An 18343-nucleotide genomic window follows, 5' to 3' on the forward strand; every position below is an offset into this window, starting at 1 on the left:
GTTGTCATTCCCTTCATACCATTGAAGGAGTTGTTTGAGTGGGAACACTATTGTCTTTGTCTGTCTAGAAAACGCGACGACACAAATTAACTGAGCATGCAGCTGTTGTTTAGGAGGTTTATTAAGCATATCATTAGAGCAATGTGATTCAAGGTATTTAGAGACACAATACAGCAACACAAGTTAAAGGGAAATACACACAAAAATAACATGGAGATTTAAAGTGTGTCAATTGAATTATAATCAGATAAAATTATAGACAGATTAATGAACATATGGCTGACCAGGTGGCTGTGTGACAATAGCACATATTGCCAACATCATTTAAAACAAATGAACATACAAAATCATAATAAAAACTTAATAAAACATAATTGAACAAAATTATGCAATTAACAGCTAAAATGAAAAGATTTGCTCACATAAGTTGCTCTTAAACACTGAAATGTACTCAAATAAGTTCATATTTTTGAGATATTTATTGACTCTGATAATATCAATGGTTACCATATCATCTAAACTGTCATTTGCTGGTTAAGGTTGAACAATGATGGTGATACTTAAAGGTTTAGGCTATAAATATATATTTATAAACACACAATTACAATATATTTATTCTCAGAAGTAAAATGAATAATTAATTTCCATAAAGTAGACATTGTTGAACAATAATTCAACAGCTGAACAATGTAGAGGACTCTCCTTGTGGAAAGTCTTCCCATGGTTTTAAATCAGTTACCTCAGAAACCTTTGAAAGTGCTAAAGTAATAAAAAAAAGTGGTTTCTCAGTGAGATCACTTATTACATCTTTAAATTGGAATATATCGGTCTTGAGCAAGATCCAATATTGATTGAGTGAGATCAGTTGAACGGGTAGATTTGTCAAACAAGATTAAACCTACAGTGCAAAATGAACTGAAGCATTTTACAATACAGAAAGAAAAAAAAAATCATTACTTTTTCATAAAAGCCAGTACAACATGTCCACTGTGTGCAGGATTTCAACACTTCACATCTGTTCAGCAACATCCTGATGTTTTCTTCTTTGGAGGCTCTTTTTGTAAAACCACGGCTTCCTTTCTTGTGTCAACTTTTTGACTCAACAGCCTGAAAACAACACAACAGCAGTCAGTGGATGGCTTAAGTAACATTACATCCCCCAGAATAATAAAAGACATGCTTAAAAAAAGATTGTTGTGTGACAGACAAATATTCCCAAGACAAAGGAAAGGTCAAGAATGTGAAAATATGTTACCTGGCCACAATTTCCAAAGACTGAACCACATTTTCGCCCGTGGCAGCGCTACACTCCATGAAGTCAGAGTTGTACTCCTGTCAAAAATCAAACAGCTGCCCTCAGGGAATGTCTTTAACCATCGTAATCATTTAATTATTTTCTGGTTTCTTGATTATGAGCGGAAGTAATACAACAGATCCATACCTTAGCAAGAATTTCCCCTTCACGATTTGTAACCTTACGTTCTGCATGATCACTCTTATTGCCAAGAAGTAAAATGGTGACGTCTTCCACAGCCCCATTCTGCAAAAAATGAAGTACTTTGACTATTTTAAGTTTTTAGAAAGGGTCAGATATGTCTACGATTAGTGGATCGACAGAAAATGAATTGCCAAGTCTTACGGGTTTTAAAGAAAAGAAAAGGCAGAATTCTCCTGTTCTAGCCTCTAAAAATAAAATATAGTATAATATGAGTGAATATTTTCTGGTTTCCTTTGTCTTCTCCAATATTAAACTTTGGATATCTTATTTGTCTGTTGGCTGGAACAAAACAAAATGAAACTGATCAGCATTTTTAATTTCTCTCCATTTTCTGACATTGTAGTGATTTGTATTGTATTCTGACATCGTTCAGGGTAATTGATTATTTGTGAAAACAGTCAACAGATTAATAGATTAATACAAATTATTATTTGCAGCCCTAAATGTGACACTGAGGTCTTGCATACTTTAGATCTAAATTTACAAAAGTTGTATTTCTTTTATTTAGTCCTCAGAGTTTAATTAGGGTTGACTGGAAATTATAATTTCAATATCAAGATTGTTTTGCAAAGCATTGTTGATATATTACTTATAGAGAAAATACACAATTCAATATAGTGCAGTTGTTATTTCTAGTTTAATATTTGTTTTATGCTCTTGAAGGCTGATTTGTATGTAAAGAGCAACACTCCAACTACTCCAACCCATTAATAGAGGTGGGTTTCAAATTTCAATACTTTCTGAGTAGCACTATTGAAAAGTACAGACAGCTGGCAACAAATGCATGGTCAGACTTTTAGTTTTATTATATATATTTACCTTGTTTATTCTTTGACTAAATATCTACTAATTTAAGTAATCATTTCGCAAATTTTAGTTTATTATAATTTTAATGTAGCAAAGTTCATGTACGGCTGCTTTGTGTTAAGACATGCTGGTAATTAAACACTGATACATTTGATAAAGTTGACTTTAGATGAAAAATTCTATTAAAGAAAAGCATGTGTTTTTCTAGATAAACATTTTTAAATTTATATTATGTGATATTAAAAAAAATGTGTTTTTGGTATCAGTACTGAAACTTGTGTATTGAAAAAACAACAGTACAGAAACTTGTACAAACAATACCCAGCCCTACCCATCAAATCAAAATACACTTTATAAATTACCCTTTTTAAACTTAATGAAGATTATCTGAAAAATGCATTGTCACAAAACAGCCGTTTTTCGTAAAAAGTTGACATTGTGGAGATGTGTGGGTTTCAAAGTAGAGCTATGATTTGAAACTTTAATGCATATCTGGCCTTGAACAAAAACATACATTGTTTCACATAAAAAATCACTACATAAACAAAGTTAGTGGTGTTTCAATAGTAGAGTGAAGCATACCTGAATACAGCCCGCCCAGTAGCGGACTGCAGAGAAGCTCTGAGGGGAGGTTATGTCATACATCAAGAGAAAGGCCTGGGCTTTATGGAATATCTGTTTGGTGATGCTGTGAAACCTTTAAAGACAGTAAAGAATGTAATAAGAAACAAGCTGCAGGAAAGTTCAACACATTTTTTAAATCAGGAGAAGGCCACTAACTTCATACAACTGGCAAAAATTTCAAGTTACTTCTTTCACATTTATTCAAAAGTGAATATCACAAGTGTCATCTCAGAAAAAATATTATGGTGAAACTCAGTGAGCCTTGACTGAATGCCCTAAAGTATGTGTTTTTAATGGTGTAATGATACTGGTTTGTTGAGTTTGCAGAAAGAAAAGTTCCCGAAGGTGTTTTCAAGACACATGTGCTGGACTTCTTACCTGGAGGCTGTAATTGTGTGAAACTATTTCTACAACAAAGCTCAAATCTCACTGGAAATGCTGGAATGCTTTTAGTCCATAAAAATTGTGACCAACTATTCTAGTGACTTTTAGTTGTGCTCTTTGGAGCCTGTAATTGAATTAAGTTTAAAATGAGTTGAAATGACAAATGATGATTCTGCATTCACACTCCAGTTCTAACAATACACTCTTAGTGAACTCTAAACTGCACACGCCAAGAGCCTTGTATTGTCAGGACGCATTGAAACCACACAAATCTAATATCCATCCTCCTAAAATTCAACCAAAATGTTAACTTTTTCAACTCGTGTAGACAGCTGCTGACATTGCTGCTGAGACCAAATCCATTCACTTAATTCTAGCATGACAAACATTGCTGAGATGTGCCGAACCAGTTCTGAAAACAGGTTATAACGTGGTCCCAGTGCTCAAAGAGTGTTTTGAACACATTGTCTGGAACATGTTCAGGAGGATGTTACCTGTAAACTCATGTGTACAATAGCTGTGAGTGGTTACATTAGAAAGTACTTACAGGATGTTATTTATGTGAATATTGTCACGTGCTAATCAGAACTCTTGGCTGTGTGCCGAAGTGTACACACAGCTGAGAGGCCGGCATGCTGCCTTCAGATTGGGTGACAGGAGAGCCCTCAGGCCTGTGAGAAAAGCTTAGGGTCTATAAAAACAGGGGTTGTGTTGTTGCACTCTGTGCAGATTTTAGAGCCTTTTGATGCAAATGTGTGAAAATGTTTGAAGGTATTTGTGAAATAAGGCTTTATAAATAAAACTGGCTTGACAGAAAATACAAAGTCATTTCCTGTACGCAAAAGAAACATCAAGTATGTGTCTTTTGAGTAGAGGAGGACACACTGAGCATGCAACATGAGCATGCACACTGAGGCCATCACAAACCACAAAATAACACAATGTCCTTTTGACAGTCATGCCTTCCTCTTTGATTTGCAAAATAACATAAACCTTTAACCTGCCCTCTTACCAATGAGCAGGTAGTCAGCCTGCATACAGACATCATCAGGAGGACTCTATCCAGACGTGCTCAGGGAATAATCTGATCATTTGGTGGTAAGACACAACTTCTAGGCCTACATCAGCATCAGTGCCAAAAAAGTCAACTGTGACAACTGTGAAGCAATAACACCTGCCATTATGGAGTGCATCAACACTGTAGGCATGAGACACATCAAATTTATTTTTTCTGTTTTCATGGGAGGTTGACTCCAAAACACCTAAAATAGTTATTATTTAATGCTGGATGTTGTGCACAATTTTATACCTCCATTTATATCATATTGCAAAAAGGGGGAAGAATACACAAGTATTGTGACTGAGGTAGAAAAATGATCTAACATTGAAAGGACTGCAGGTTTTCTTTCTCGGTGACGTCATTGTTGGGAAGGCTGTGTCTTCTTAGACAAATATTGGTTGAACCTTTTAAGATCATATGAGATTAAATGCAAAAGATGACCTGTATTTGTGGGAGACAAATGTAAAAAAAAAGTAGGGGTTTGATCCGATCACAACACAATGCTCATGATATTTATGAAGACACAATTTGTGCAGTTCTTCTACATGAAATATATTACAAGACGGTCATTGATTCACCTTACAAGACCTTATTAGTCTGAAGAGGAAAACAGACTCTTAAATAGTAAAATAACTTAAAACACAGGAAAACTCATCAATTCTCTGCTGTACAACTGCTTTCACCCATAATTCATTCGTTTAATTGAAACAACAATTATTAGTGTCTCAATGTTGTACTGTAAAAATAAACGTACCTCTCTTGACCAGCTGTATCCCACAGCTGAAGCATCACAGGCTTTCCGTCTACTACCACAGTCCACAAGCATGAATCAAGACCTACAAAATATATTCATGTAACATCATTCTGTATGTTTACATACATTTATGAGAATAATCTCAGGAACAAAATCAGGATCTTACCAACAGAGGCGGGTATATCAAAAGAAAACTTCCCGCTTTGAGCTCTTTTCATGAAGGAGGTCTTGCCCACATTGCTGTCTCCAATCATGACCACATTGTAACGGCCTGCTCCATTGGAGTCACCTGCAAAAATGAATACACACATTTTATGTTTCTTTTTCTCATTAAACACCGGTGTGATATCAACAGCCTTTTGCTGTGACTGAAGAGTGTGAGGATCTGTTTACCTAAAGAAAGACTGCTTTGACTCTCTTGACCCAGGCGGATTGAAGTCTTCTCACTGTGAAAGAGAAAATGAACTAGTGAAATGTCTTTATTGCGTGAACAATAAAAAACAAACATATTAGCAAAAAAGGTATAAATACAGCAAAGTTAAAACAATGTATATAGCATACACTGAAAATTTTACAAGTTGTTAGTTGTCAGTCACCAGTTATTCACTTCAAATGTTTGCATTACTTTGCGTCATTAATCATCAGTTACACTGGTTACATTGGGCATCTAAACAACTTTCTGGTAGTCCGAACCTACTGTTTATCCATTTGATCTGTCTTTTCTCTTAACTCAGACTAGTGTTGACCTCACTATAGACTACTTATCAGCCTGCTTGGAAACTGTTTAACTTCAGTGCACTGCAAACTAACCATGATGAGAAAACAGGGCGTTTAGCAGTTTTTGTAATGTGCTGTGTGTGAGGATTAGCATAGATGTAAAGCTTGCGTGAGTTAAGAGATGAGTCAGATTCTACTTGAATGAGTGGCAAAACATTTTCAGCAGCTCAAAGTGTAGACTAATTTTGAACTGGCATGGCAAGATGGAAGGTGTCTTTGTTCTGAATGCTAACACATACAGAAAGAAATTTCCAGGTTAGCAAAATAAATTTAAAAAAAAGTTCCATGCAGTACATTGCAGGTCAATAAATATGGGGAGGGGATGTGAGTGGTAGTTTCGAAGGCTGCAGTGTTTGTGTCTTACCTCTCAGTCTCTGAGTGCCCTCCTGTCTCTGAGATGCTGACGTTGGATAATGGTGTCTTGTCACTTTCCATAACCTGCAGAGACAAAAGAGGTGACAACTGAGGATATATTACTTTGTTCTCATAATTAATCTAGTCACAGGGCTTTTAAACAAATGTGGCCTATTTTGTTATATGTTTAACAGATCTGTATTACAAAAATGTTTTGCAAGCTTTGTTTGTCTTTTAAGGTTTGCATGATATATTTTATAGTTTTATGTTTGTTCTCTGCTGTCATGTTGATGCAAGTTCTTCACTGGCTTTCATTTCTTCTAACTGTATAAACCTCTGAGATGAATACTACAAAAATATAAACCACCAGTACGTTCAAGAAACCAGATGAATATTTATGTTCTGCTTTCCATCGTGTGAAACTTGTAGTGTGGGCCCCATCTTCCTCATTTTGGTTCATTGTGTCATTTTACATGCAACAACGCTTGCATGCTTAGACAAGTGTGCAAGACGTTTTATGCAAATGGGAAGTAGAGTATTTTAAAGACTTACTGAAAAAATACCACTGTTCCTTGTCTAATAATAACCATTAAGCACAGGGTAAAGGCATTAAATTGTGAGAACAAAGCTGAAAAGTGTTTATTAAGTTCACTAAATATTGGTCATAAATATTAAGAAATAAAAAAAAAAGTGCTCGAAAAAAAACCCTTTGGTGCTTACCTCTGACTTTTTGTCCAGACCCGATTCTTCTCTGTGTTCTTCCAAGATCTTGATGCCACTTTCTTCTGTGATTATTTTGACATCTCTCCTAGTTTCTATTATTCTGTCCTCTCTGGCAGTTTTGTGTCCATGTGACTTCCGGTTAGATCCAAATTTTTTTCTTCTCCCTCCATATGCTGATTCTGATGTTGCATCATGTTTAGGAGAGGAGGCTAGTTTTGCAGGGATGTCATCTAGAGTCAGATGACGTTCTGTTTCTTCCAGTTGGCCTGAGACAGCAGGATTTTCTTCAACTTCCTGGTGACCTGGAGGTTTTGTGTAAGAATCACCAGCGTGGCTGGGCTCCACTGCTTCTTTCCCTGGTTCAGAGTCACTGTCTTTGTTTTCTTTCTGAAGCTGTAGCTCTTTCTCTTTAATGCCAGAGACACCTTCACTCATTACATCTCCTATGTTTGTTTCTGTTGTCTCATCATCCACCTTCTGCTTTTGATGTACTTCTTCCCTTTTGGTTACTAGATTCTTGCGTGTGGAGCCCAACTTTCTCCTCCTGTTTGTTGGATTTAAATTTGGACTTGCATACTTCATCTCAAAGTTTGTAATGTGAGCTCCCTCATTCACATCTTTTGGCTCTTGTATATCAGCCTGGGCATTTTTATGCCCTTCTTCAGCTCCTCCTCTGATTACATATTTCTCTATTTCCAAGTCTGCCACAGCCACACCAGATGCTTCTGTTGTCTGTACCAAATCCTCCTTTTCATTAGTACCATGGCCCGATCTTGTAACATCGTCCACCACATTTTTGTCCCCTGTATCAGGCACCTGGAAATACTTAATAGCATTAACTACTTCCTCACTGAAGGAAGCAGATTGTTCAGGAAGGAAAGCCATAAAATCTCCTATGCCTGATATCCTATTGCTCTCTGTACTTTGCAGGTCATAGGTACTGCTATGTATGGTTCCCTGCTGGTCTTGAACAGCGCTGGCTTCATTAATTTCCTGTTGCTCTTTATGCACAGTACTCAATGGTAGTTTTGCATTTTCATTTTGTGATACATGTGTTGTTACTATCAATTGTACCTTTGCCACCTCTTGCACCTTGTCAAGATTTGTTGTATCAGATTCTGCGGGTAAGTCACTTTCTTCTGTTTCATATTTGTTGTATGTTTCTACCTCTTGTTTCCTGATGAGATCCCTACGAGTAGATCCCAACTTTCTTTTCCTCTGTTTGGATTTTATTTGCAAGTTTTCGCTGTAATCTGAAGTAACTTGTGTACCTTGTTGCCTCTGATGTGCATCATCTATATTAGAGATTCCACTATTCTCAGATACGTCCACAGCTGGCTCTGCTCCCTCATGACCAATGTGCAATGTAGACAATGTGTCAGCAGATAAAAGTTCCGCATGTGAGACCTCATGTGAAACATTTATCTCTTGGGCTTCACATTTTCCTCCAACTTCATCTTGTCCAGAAATATGTACATTTATTGAGCTCTCTGCTTCAGTATTATAGTTATTTTTGTCAGAAGATATAGCCCCCATGTTTTGTACCTGAAAGGCTTCTTCTTGCTGAAGAACAACATTCTCTGACAAAATCGTGTCTTGCTCCTGGTTATTTTCTGTGTTGTCTTCTTTATTCAAAGTTGAGTAAATTCTTACCTCAGCGGGTTCGAGGCCTAGGTCGGTTTGCTCTTTAAATTCTTCCTGCTTTGTAGTCTCTGATGCTGATGACATTTTCATTGTTTCAAATGCTTGTTCCTCCAAGGTATTTTCTATTGCTTCATATTTAGGGTCCATGTCTGTTACAGCAACAGAGTCCTTGACAAACTGTCTTCCTTTATGTCTTCGACTTGACCCCATTTTTCTTCTGTTAACTGTGGGATTGAAGCCTGTGTGAGTTTGTGCTTTGATACTCACAGAATCATCCTGAGGTTGGGAGTCCAAAGGATATTGTATTCCTGATTGTACAGAAGATTCATCCTTCCCTGAGGAATAATCCATTTTAGGCGTTGGTGGTGCCTTAACGTCCTGGTCATGCACCTTATTTAAAGTGTCCACTGAATGCTGGGTAACTCTGACTTGCTCACTTTGTTCCTCATTTATAGACTTCCCATTTGATGATGAAAATGCTGCTTTCTGAACATTGTGTAAAACGTGTACAAGTCCTGTGTCTTCATCAAGGCTGCTTTTTTCAGTAGTAAGATCTGGTGTGGTAGAAAACTCTACATCTTCTGATTTTACATGTACTGATTCTACACTGACTTGTACACTTCCATGCTGACTTAACAATTCTGTGTCCTCATCTCTTTCCTTGTTTACTGTATATGCTGCGGGATCAACATTGGGAAGCTCTTCATTTGGCATCTCTTGTGAATTGTTATCTACTTGATCACTAACTTCATCAGTCTGAGAAGTGTCTAATTTGTTCATTTCTTCCAGCATGGTTTCCACTGATTTTTCCTCCACTGTTGCCTCTGTTATTGATGGTCTTTCCACAGCTTCAAGGGCTGCATTATCCATTGTATTTTCAACAACTTCCTCTGTTGGTTCAAGGTATAATTCAACAACAGGGTCCTTAATGTGTCGTCTTCCTCTATTTCTACGGCTAGACCCCATTTTTCTTCTGTTCCCAACTGGGTTGAAGCCATTGTCAGTTTGTTCTTCTATGCTCATAGAATTGTCCTCTACTTGGCCTTCAACTTCATATACCTGACATGGTTCTATGTTGCTGATCAATGGTTCCTTGGTATTGGATACATTATCATCCTCATTTCTCTGGTCCAAAGCCTCCATATTGCTTTCTTTAATGGGACCCTCATCTTGTTTGTCATCAGGATTTGAAACGTCCTGTTTGGTAGAAGAATCATCAGTTGTTTTCACACTCAGCTCTGATTGAAATGTGTCCCTGACTTCAGCTTGTTCAATCAGGTTTTCAGAGCGGGTATCAGACTTTTCTGTGACATCATGTACAACACTTTCAGAAGAGTAATCATTTTGATGAATCTCTTCCATTTGTGTTGGTTTTACCTCCTGTTTGTGCTCTTCATTTACAGCATCTTCTGAATGCTGAGCATCTTTGACTTCAGATAAATTGAGATGATCTTTTAGTTCCTCAGTTGTTGACAAGCCCTCTGTTGGTAATGACAATGTTGCTTGCTTATCATTGTGTTCAATTTCAGTGATTTCTCTGAGGCTGGTTTTATCATTGATAATCTCTGGTGTGGTAGAAAACTCTACATCTTTTGATTCTACATGTGATTCACTGACTTGTACATTTCCATGCTGACTTAACAATTCTGTGTCCTCATCTCTTTCCTTGTTTACTGTATGTGCAACAGGATCAACATTGGGAAGCTCTTCATTTGGCATCTCTTGTAAATGTTCATCTACTTGATCACTAACTTCATCAGTCTGGGAAGTGTCTAATTTGTCCATTTCTTCCAGCATGGTTTCCACTGATTTTTCCTCCACTGTTGCCTCTGTTATTGACGGTCTTTTCACAGCTTCAAGGACTGCATTATCCATTGTATTTCCAACAACTTCCTCTGATTCAAGGTATGATTCAACGACAGGGTCCTTAATGTGTCGTCTTCCTCTATTTCTACGGCTAGACCCCATTTTTCTTCTGTTCCCAACGGGGTTAAAGCCATTGTCGGTTTGTTCTTCTATGCTCATAGAATCATCCTGAGGTTGGGAGTCCAAAGGAGCATTTATTTCTGATTGTTGGGTTTGTAAAGAGGATTTGCACTCCTCAGGATCAGAGAGGATTCCTTCAATCACCTGGTGAACAGTTTGTTTAGCACTGGGTTTTAAATTGTCCTCTACTTGGCCTCCAACTTCATATACCTGACATGGTTCTATGTTGCTGATCAATGGTTCCTTGGTATTGGATACATTATCATCCTCATTTCTCTGGTCCAAAGCCTCCATATTGCTTTCTTTAATGGGACCCTCATCTTGTTTGTCATCAGGATTTGAAATGTCCTGCTTGGTAGAAGAATCATCAGTTGTTTTCACACTCAGCTCTGATTGATATGTGTCCCTGACTTCAGCTTGTTCAATCAGGTTTTCAGAGCGGGTATCAGACTTTTCTGTGACATCATGTACAACACTTTCAGAAGAGTAATAATTTTGATGCATCTCTTCCAATTGTGTTGGTTTTACCTCCTGTTTGTGCTCTTCATTTACAGCATCTTCTGAATGCTGAACATCTTTGACTTCAGATAAATTGAGATGATCTTTTAGTTCCTCATTTGTTGACAAGCCCTGTGTTGGTAATGACAATGTTGCTTGCTCATCATTGTGTTCAATTTCAGTGATTTCTCTGAGTCTGGTTTTATCATTGATAATCTCTGGTGTGGTAGAAAACTCTACATCTTTTGATTCTACATGTGATTCACTGACTTGTACATTTCCATGCTGACTTAACAATTCTGTGTCCTCATCTCTTTCCTTGTTTACTGTATATGCTGCGGGATCAACATTGGGACGCTCTTCATTTGGCATTTCTTGTAAATTTTCATCTACTTGATCACTAACTTCATCAGTCTGGGAAGTGTCTAATTTGTCCATTTCTTCCAGCATGGTTTCCACTGATTTTTCCTCCACTGTTGCCTCTGTTATTGATGGTCTTTCCACAGCTTCAAGGGCTGCATTATCCATTGTATTTCCAACAACTTCCTCTGGTTTAAGGTATGATTCAACGACAGGGTCCTTAATGTGTCGTCTTCCTCTATTTATACGGCTTGACCCCATTTTTCTTCTGTTCCCAACGGGGTTAAAGCCGTTGTCAGTTTGTTCTTCTATGCTCATAGAATCATCCTGAAGTTGGGAGTCCAAAGGAGCATTTATTTCTGATTGTTGGGTTTGTAGAGAGGATTTGCACTCCTCAGGGTCAGAGAGGATTCCTTCCATAACATGATAAACACTTTGTTCAGCACTGGGATTTAGATCGTCCTCTACTTGGCCTTCGCCTTCATATACCTGACATGGTTCTATGTTGCTGATCAATGGTTCCTTGGTATTGGATACATTATCATCCTCATTTCTCTGGTCCAAAGCCTCCATATTGCTTTCTTTAATGGGACCCTCATCTTGTTTGTCATCAGGATTTGAAATGTCCTGCTTGGTAGAAGAATCATCAGTTGTTTTCACACTCAGCTCTGATTGATATGTGTCCCTGACTTCAGCTTGTTCAATCAGGTTTTCAGAGCGGGTATCAGACTTTTCTGTGACATCATGTACAACACTTTCAGAAGAGTAATAATTTTGATGCATCTCTTCCAATTGTGTTGGTTTTACCTCCTGTTTGTGCTCTTCATTTACAGCATCTTCTGAATGCTGAACATCTTTGACTTCAGATAAATTGAGATGATCTTTTAGTTCCTCATTTGTTGACAAGCCCTGTGTTGGTAATGACAATGTTGCTTGCTCATCATTGTGTTCAATTTCAGTGATTTCTCTGAGTCTGGTTTTATCATTGATAATCTCTGGTGTGGTAGAAAACTCTACATCTTTTGATTCTACATGTGATTCACTGACTTGTACATTTCCATGCTGACTTAACAATTCTGTGTCCTCATCTCTTTCCTTGTTTACTGTATATGCTGCGGGATCAACATTGGGACGTTCTTCATTTGGCATTTCTTGTAAATTTTCATCTACTTGATCACTAACTTCATCAGTCTGGGAAGTGTCTAATTTGTCCATTTCTTCCAGCATGGTTTCCACTGATTTTTCCTCCACTGTTGCCTCTGTTATTGATGGTCTTTCCACAGCTTCAAGGGCTGCATTATCCATTGTATTTCCAACAACTTCCTCTGGTTTAAGGTATGATTCAACGACAGGGTCCTTAATGTGTCGTCTTCCTCTATTTATACGGCTTGACCCCATTTTTCTTCTGTTCCCAACGGGGTTAAAGCCGTTGTCAGTTTGTTCTTCTATGCTCATAGAATCATCCTGAAGTTGGGAGTCCAAAGGAGCATTTATTTCTGATTGTTGGGTTTGTAGAGAGGATTTGCACTCCTCAGGGTCAGAGAGGATTCCTTCCATAACATGATAAACACTTTGTTCAGCACTGGGATTTAGATCGTCCTCTACTTGGCCTTCGCCTTCATATACCTGACATGGTTCTATGTTGCTGATCAATGGTTCCTTGGTATTGGATACATTATCATCCTCATTTCTCTGGTCCAAAGCCTCCATATTGCTTTCTTTAATGGGACTCTCATCTTGTTTGTCATCAGGATTGGAAATGTCCTGCTTGGTAGAAGAATCATCAGTTGTTTTCACACTCAGCTCTGATTGATATGTGTCCCTGACTTCAGCTTGTTCAATCAGGTTTTCAGAGCGGGTATCAGACTTTTCTGTGACATCATGTACAACACTTTCAGAAGAGTAATAATTTTGATGCATCTCTTCCAATTGTGTTGGTTTTACCTCCTGTTTGTGCTCTTCATTTACAGCATCTTCTGAATGCTGAACATCTTTGACTTCAGATAAATTGAGATGATCTTTTAGTTCCTCATTTGTTGACAAGCCCTGTGTTGGTAATGACAATGTTGCTTGCTCATCATTGTGTTCAATTTCAGTGATTTCTCTGAGTCTGGTTTTATCATTGATAATCTCTGGTGTGGTAGAAAACTCTACATCTTTTGATTCTACATGTGATTCACTGACTTGTACATTTCCATGCTGACTTAACAATTCTGTGTCCTCATCTCTTTCCTTGTTTACTGTATATGCTGCGGGATCAACATTGGGACGCTCTTCATTTGGCATTTCTTGTAAATTTTCATCTACTTGATCACTAACTTCATCAGTCTGGGAAGTGTCTAATTTGTCCATTTCTTCCAGCATGGTTTCCACTGATTTTTCCTCCACTGTTGCCTCTGTTATTGATGGTCTTTCCACAGCTTCAAGGGCTGCATTATCCATTGTATTTCCAACAACTTCCTCTGGTTTAAGGTATGATTCAACGACAGGGTCCTTAATGTGTCGTCTTCCTCTATTTATACGGCTAGACCCCATTTTTCTTCTGTTCCCAATGGGGTTAAAGCCGTTGTCAGTTTGTTCTTCTATGCTCATAGAATCATCCTGAGGTTGGGAGTCCAAAGGAGCATTTATTTCTGATTGTTGGGTTTGTAGAGAGGATTTGCACTCCTCAGGGTCAGAGAGGATTCCTTCCATAACATGATAAACACTTTGTTCAGCACTGGGATTTAGATCGTCCTCTACTTGGCCTTCGCCTTCATATACCTGACATGGTTCTATGTTGCTGATCAATGGTTCCTTGGTATTGGATACATTATCATCCTCATTTCTCTGGTCCAAAGCCTCCATATTGCTTTCTTTAATGGGACCCTCATCTTGTTTGTCATTAGGATTTGAAACATCCTGCTTGGTAGAAGAATCATCAGTTGTTTTCACACTCAGCTCTGATTGATATGTGTCCCTGACTTCAGCTTGTTCAATCAGGTTTTCAGAGCGGGTATCAGACTTTTCTGTGACATCATGTACAACACTTTCAGAAGAGTAATCATTTTGATGGATCTCTTCCATTTGTGTTGGTTTTATCTCCTGTTTGTGCTCTTCATTTACAGCATCTTCTGAATGCTGAACATCTTTGACTTCAGATAAATTGAGATGATCTTTTAGTTCGTCAGTTGTTGACAAGACCTCTGTTGGTAATGACAATGTTGCTTGCTCATCATTGTGTTCAATTTCAGTGATTTCTCTGAGGCTGGTTTTATCATTGATAATCTCTGGTGTGGTAGAAAACTCTACATCTTCTGATTCTACATGTGATTCACTGACTTGTACATTTCCATGCTGACTTAACAATTCTGTGTCCTCATCTCTTTCCTTGTTTACCGTATATGCTGCAGGATCAACATTGGGAAGCTCTTCATTTGGCATCTCTTGTAAATTTTCATCTACTTGATCACTAACTTCATCAGTCTGGGAAGTGTCTAATTTGTCCATTTCTTCCAGCATGGTTTCCACTGATTTTTCCTCCACTGTTGCCTCTGTTATTGATGGTCTTTCCACAGCTTCAAGGGCTGCATTATCCATTGTATTTCCAACAACTTCCTCTGGTTTAAGGTATGATTCAACGACAGGGTCCTTAATGTGTCGTCTTCCTCTATTTATACGGCTTGACCCCATTTTTCTTCTGTTCCCAACGGGGTTAAAGCCGTTGTCAGTTTGTTCTTCTATGCTCATAGAATCATCCTGAAGTTGGGAGTCCAAAGGAGCATTTATTTCTGATTGTTGGGTTTGTAGAGAGGATTTGCACTCCTCAGGGTCAGAGAGGATTCCTTCCATAACATGATAAACACTTTGTTCAGCACTGGGATTTAGATCGTCCTCTACTTGGCCTTCGCCTTCATATACCTGACATGGTTCTATGTTGCTGATCAATGGTTCCTTGGTATTGGATACATTATCATCCTCATTTCTCTGGTCCAAAGCCTCCATATTGCTTTCTTTAATGGGACCCTCATCTTGTTTGTCATCAGGATTTGAAATGTCCTGCTTGGTAGAAGAATCATCAGTTGTTTTCACACTCAGCTCTGATTGATATGTGTCCCTGACTTCAGCTTGTTCAATCAGGTTTTCAGAGCGGGTATCAGACTTTTCTGTGACATCATGTACAACACTTTCAGAAGAGTAATAATTTTGATGCATCTCTTCCAATTGTGTTGGTTTTACCTCCTGTTTGTGCTCTTCATTTACAGCATCTTCTGAATGCTGAACATCTTTGACTTCAGATAAATTGAGATGATCTTTTAGTTCCTCATTTGTTGACAAGCCCTGTGTTGGTAATGACAATGTTGCTTGCTCATCATTGTGTTCAATTTCAGTGATTTCTCTGAGTCTGGTTTTATCATTGATAATCTCTGGTGTGGTAGAAAACTCTACATCTTTTGATTCTACATGTGATTCACTGACTTGTACATTTCCATGCTGACTTAACAATTCTGTGTCCTCATCTCTTTCCTTGTTTACTGTATATGCTGCGGGATCAACATTGGGACGCTCTTCATTTGGCATTTCTTGTAAATTTTCATCTACTTGATCACTAACTTCATCAGTCTGGGAAGTGTCTAATTTGTCCATTTCTTCCAGCATGGTTTCCACTGATTTTTCCTCCACTGTTGCCTCTGTTATTGATGGTCTTTCCACAGCTTCAAGGGCTGCATTATCCATTGTATTTCCAACAACTTCCTCTGGTTTAAGGTATGATTCAACGACAGGGTCCTTAATGTGTCGTCTTCCTCTATTTATACGGCTAGACCCCATTTTTCTTCTGTTCCCAATGGGGTTAAAGCCGTTGTCAGTTTGTTCTTCTATGCTCATAGAATCATCCTGAGGTTGGGAGTCCAAAGGAGCATTTATTTCTGATTGTTGGGTTTGTAGAGAGGATTTGCACTCCTCAGGGTCAGAGAGGATTCCTTCCATAACATGATAAACACTTTGTTCAGCACTGGGATTTAGATCGTCCTCTACTTGGCCTTCGCCTTCATATACCTGACATGGTTCTATGTTGCTGATCAATGGTTCCTTGGTATTGGATACATTATCATCCTCATTTCTCTGGTCCAAAGCCTCCATATTGCTTTCTTTAATGGGACCCTCATCTTGTTTGTCATTAGGATTTGAAACATCCTGCTTGGTAGAAGAATCATCAGTTGTTTTCACACTCAGCTCTGATTGATATGTGTCCCTGACTTCAGCTTGTTCAATCAGGTTTTCAGAGCGGGTATCAGACTTTTCTGTGACATCATGTACAACACTTTCAGAAGAGTAATCATTTTGATGGATCTCTTCCATTTGTGTTGGTTTTATCTCCTGTTTGTGCTCTTCATTTACAGCATCTTCTGAATGCTGAACATCTTTGACTTCAGATAAATTGAGATGATCTTTTAGTTCGTCAGTTGTTGACAAGACCTCTGTTGGTAATGACAATGTTGCTTGCTCATCATTGTGTTCAATTTCAGTGATTTCTCTGAGGCTGGTTTTATCATTGATAATCTCTGGTGTGGTAGAAAACTCTACATCTTCTGATTCTACATGTGATTCACTGACTTGTACATTTCCATGCTGACTTAACAATTCTGTGTCCTCATCTCTTTCCTTGTTTACCGTATATGCTGCAGGATCAACATTGGGAAGCTCTTCATTTGGCATCTCTTGTAAATTTTCATCTACTTGATCACTAACTTCATCAGTCTGGGAAGTGTCTAATTTGTCCATTTCTTCCAGCATGGTTTCCACTGATTTTTCCTCCACTGTTGCCTCTGTTATTGACGGTCTTTTCACAGCTTCAAGGGCTGCATTATCCATTGTATTTCCAACAACTTCCTCTGATTCAAGGTATGATTCAACGTCAGGGTCTTTAATGTGTCGTCGTCCTCTATTTCTACGGCTAGACCCCATTTTTCTTCTGTTCCCAACGGGGTTAAAGCCATTGTCAGTTTGTTCTTCTATGCTTGTAGAATCATCCTGAGGTTGGGAGTTGAAATAAGCATTTATTTCTGATTGTTGGGTTTGTAGAGAGGATTTGCACTCCTCAGGGTCAGAGAGGATTCCTTCAATCACCTGATGAACAGTTTGTTCAGCACTGGGTTTTAAATTGTCCTCCACTTGGCCTTCACCTTCATATACCTGACATGGTTCTATGTTGCTAATCGATGGTTCCTTGGTATTGGATACATTATCGTTCCCATTTCCCTGTTCCAAAGCCTCCATATTGCTTTCTTTAATGGAACCCTCATCCTGTTTGTCATCAGGATTTGAAACATCCTGCTTGGTAGAAGAATCATCAGTTGTTTTCACAATCAGCTCTGATTGATGTATGTCCTTGATTTTAGCTCGTTCAATCAGGTTTTCAGACTTTTCTGTGGCATCATGTACCACACTTTCAGAGGAGTAATCAATCTGATGCATCTCTTGCATTTGTGTGTAACCAACATCCTGTGCATGCATTTTATTAATAGCATCATCTGAATGCTGAGCATCTTTGACTTCAGATAAGTTGAAATGCTCAATTATTTCCTCATTTGTTGACAAGCCCTGTGTTGGTAATGACAATGTTGCTTGCTCATCATTGTGTTCAATTTCAGTGATTTCTCTGAGGCTGGTTTTATCATTGATCATCTCTGGTGTGGTAGAAAACTCTACATCTTTTGATTCTACATGTGATTCACTGACTTGTACATTTCCATGCTGACTTAACAATTCTGTGTCCTCATCTCTTTCCTTGTTTACTGTATATGCTGCGGGATCAACATTGGGAAGCTCTTCATTTGGCATCTCTTGTACATTTTCATCTACTTGATCACTAACTTCATCAGTCTGGGAAGTG

The 18343-nt window shown here is 38.2% G+C and overlaps 1 protein-coding gene across 1 annotated transcript; it reads right to left on the bottom strand.

Moving 5' to 3' along the window:
* Window positions 1-110: 110 nt before the first annotated feature.
* Window positions 111-17772, bottom strand: rab44 (RAB44, member RAS oncogene family). The gene is made up of 9 exons (XM_062415479.1): window positions 6979-17772; window positions 6269-6342; window positions 5521-5573; window positions 5294-5416; window positions 5128-5209; window positions 2888-3002; window positions 1442-1540; window positions 1256-1332; window positions 111-1107 (listed from the first exon to the last, which is right to left on the bottom strand). The coding sequence occupies exons 1-9, from the start codon at window positions 17725-17727 to the stop codon at window positions 1020-1022; spliced, it is 11460 nt and encodes a 3819-aa protein (XP_062271463.1). The 5' UTR covers window positions 17728-17772; the 3' UTR covers window positions 111-1019.
* Window positions 17773-18343: the final 571 nt, after the last annotated feature.

Source organism: Scomber scombrus, chromosome 3, assembly GCF_963691925.1.
Source record: "Scomber scombrus chromosome 3, fScoSco1.1, whole genome shotgun sequence".
Taxonomy (NCBI): Eukaryota; Metazoa; Chordata; class Actinopteri; order Scombriformes; family Scombridae; genus Scomber; species Scomber scombrus.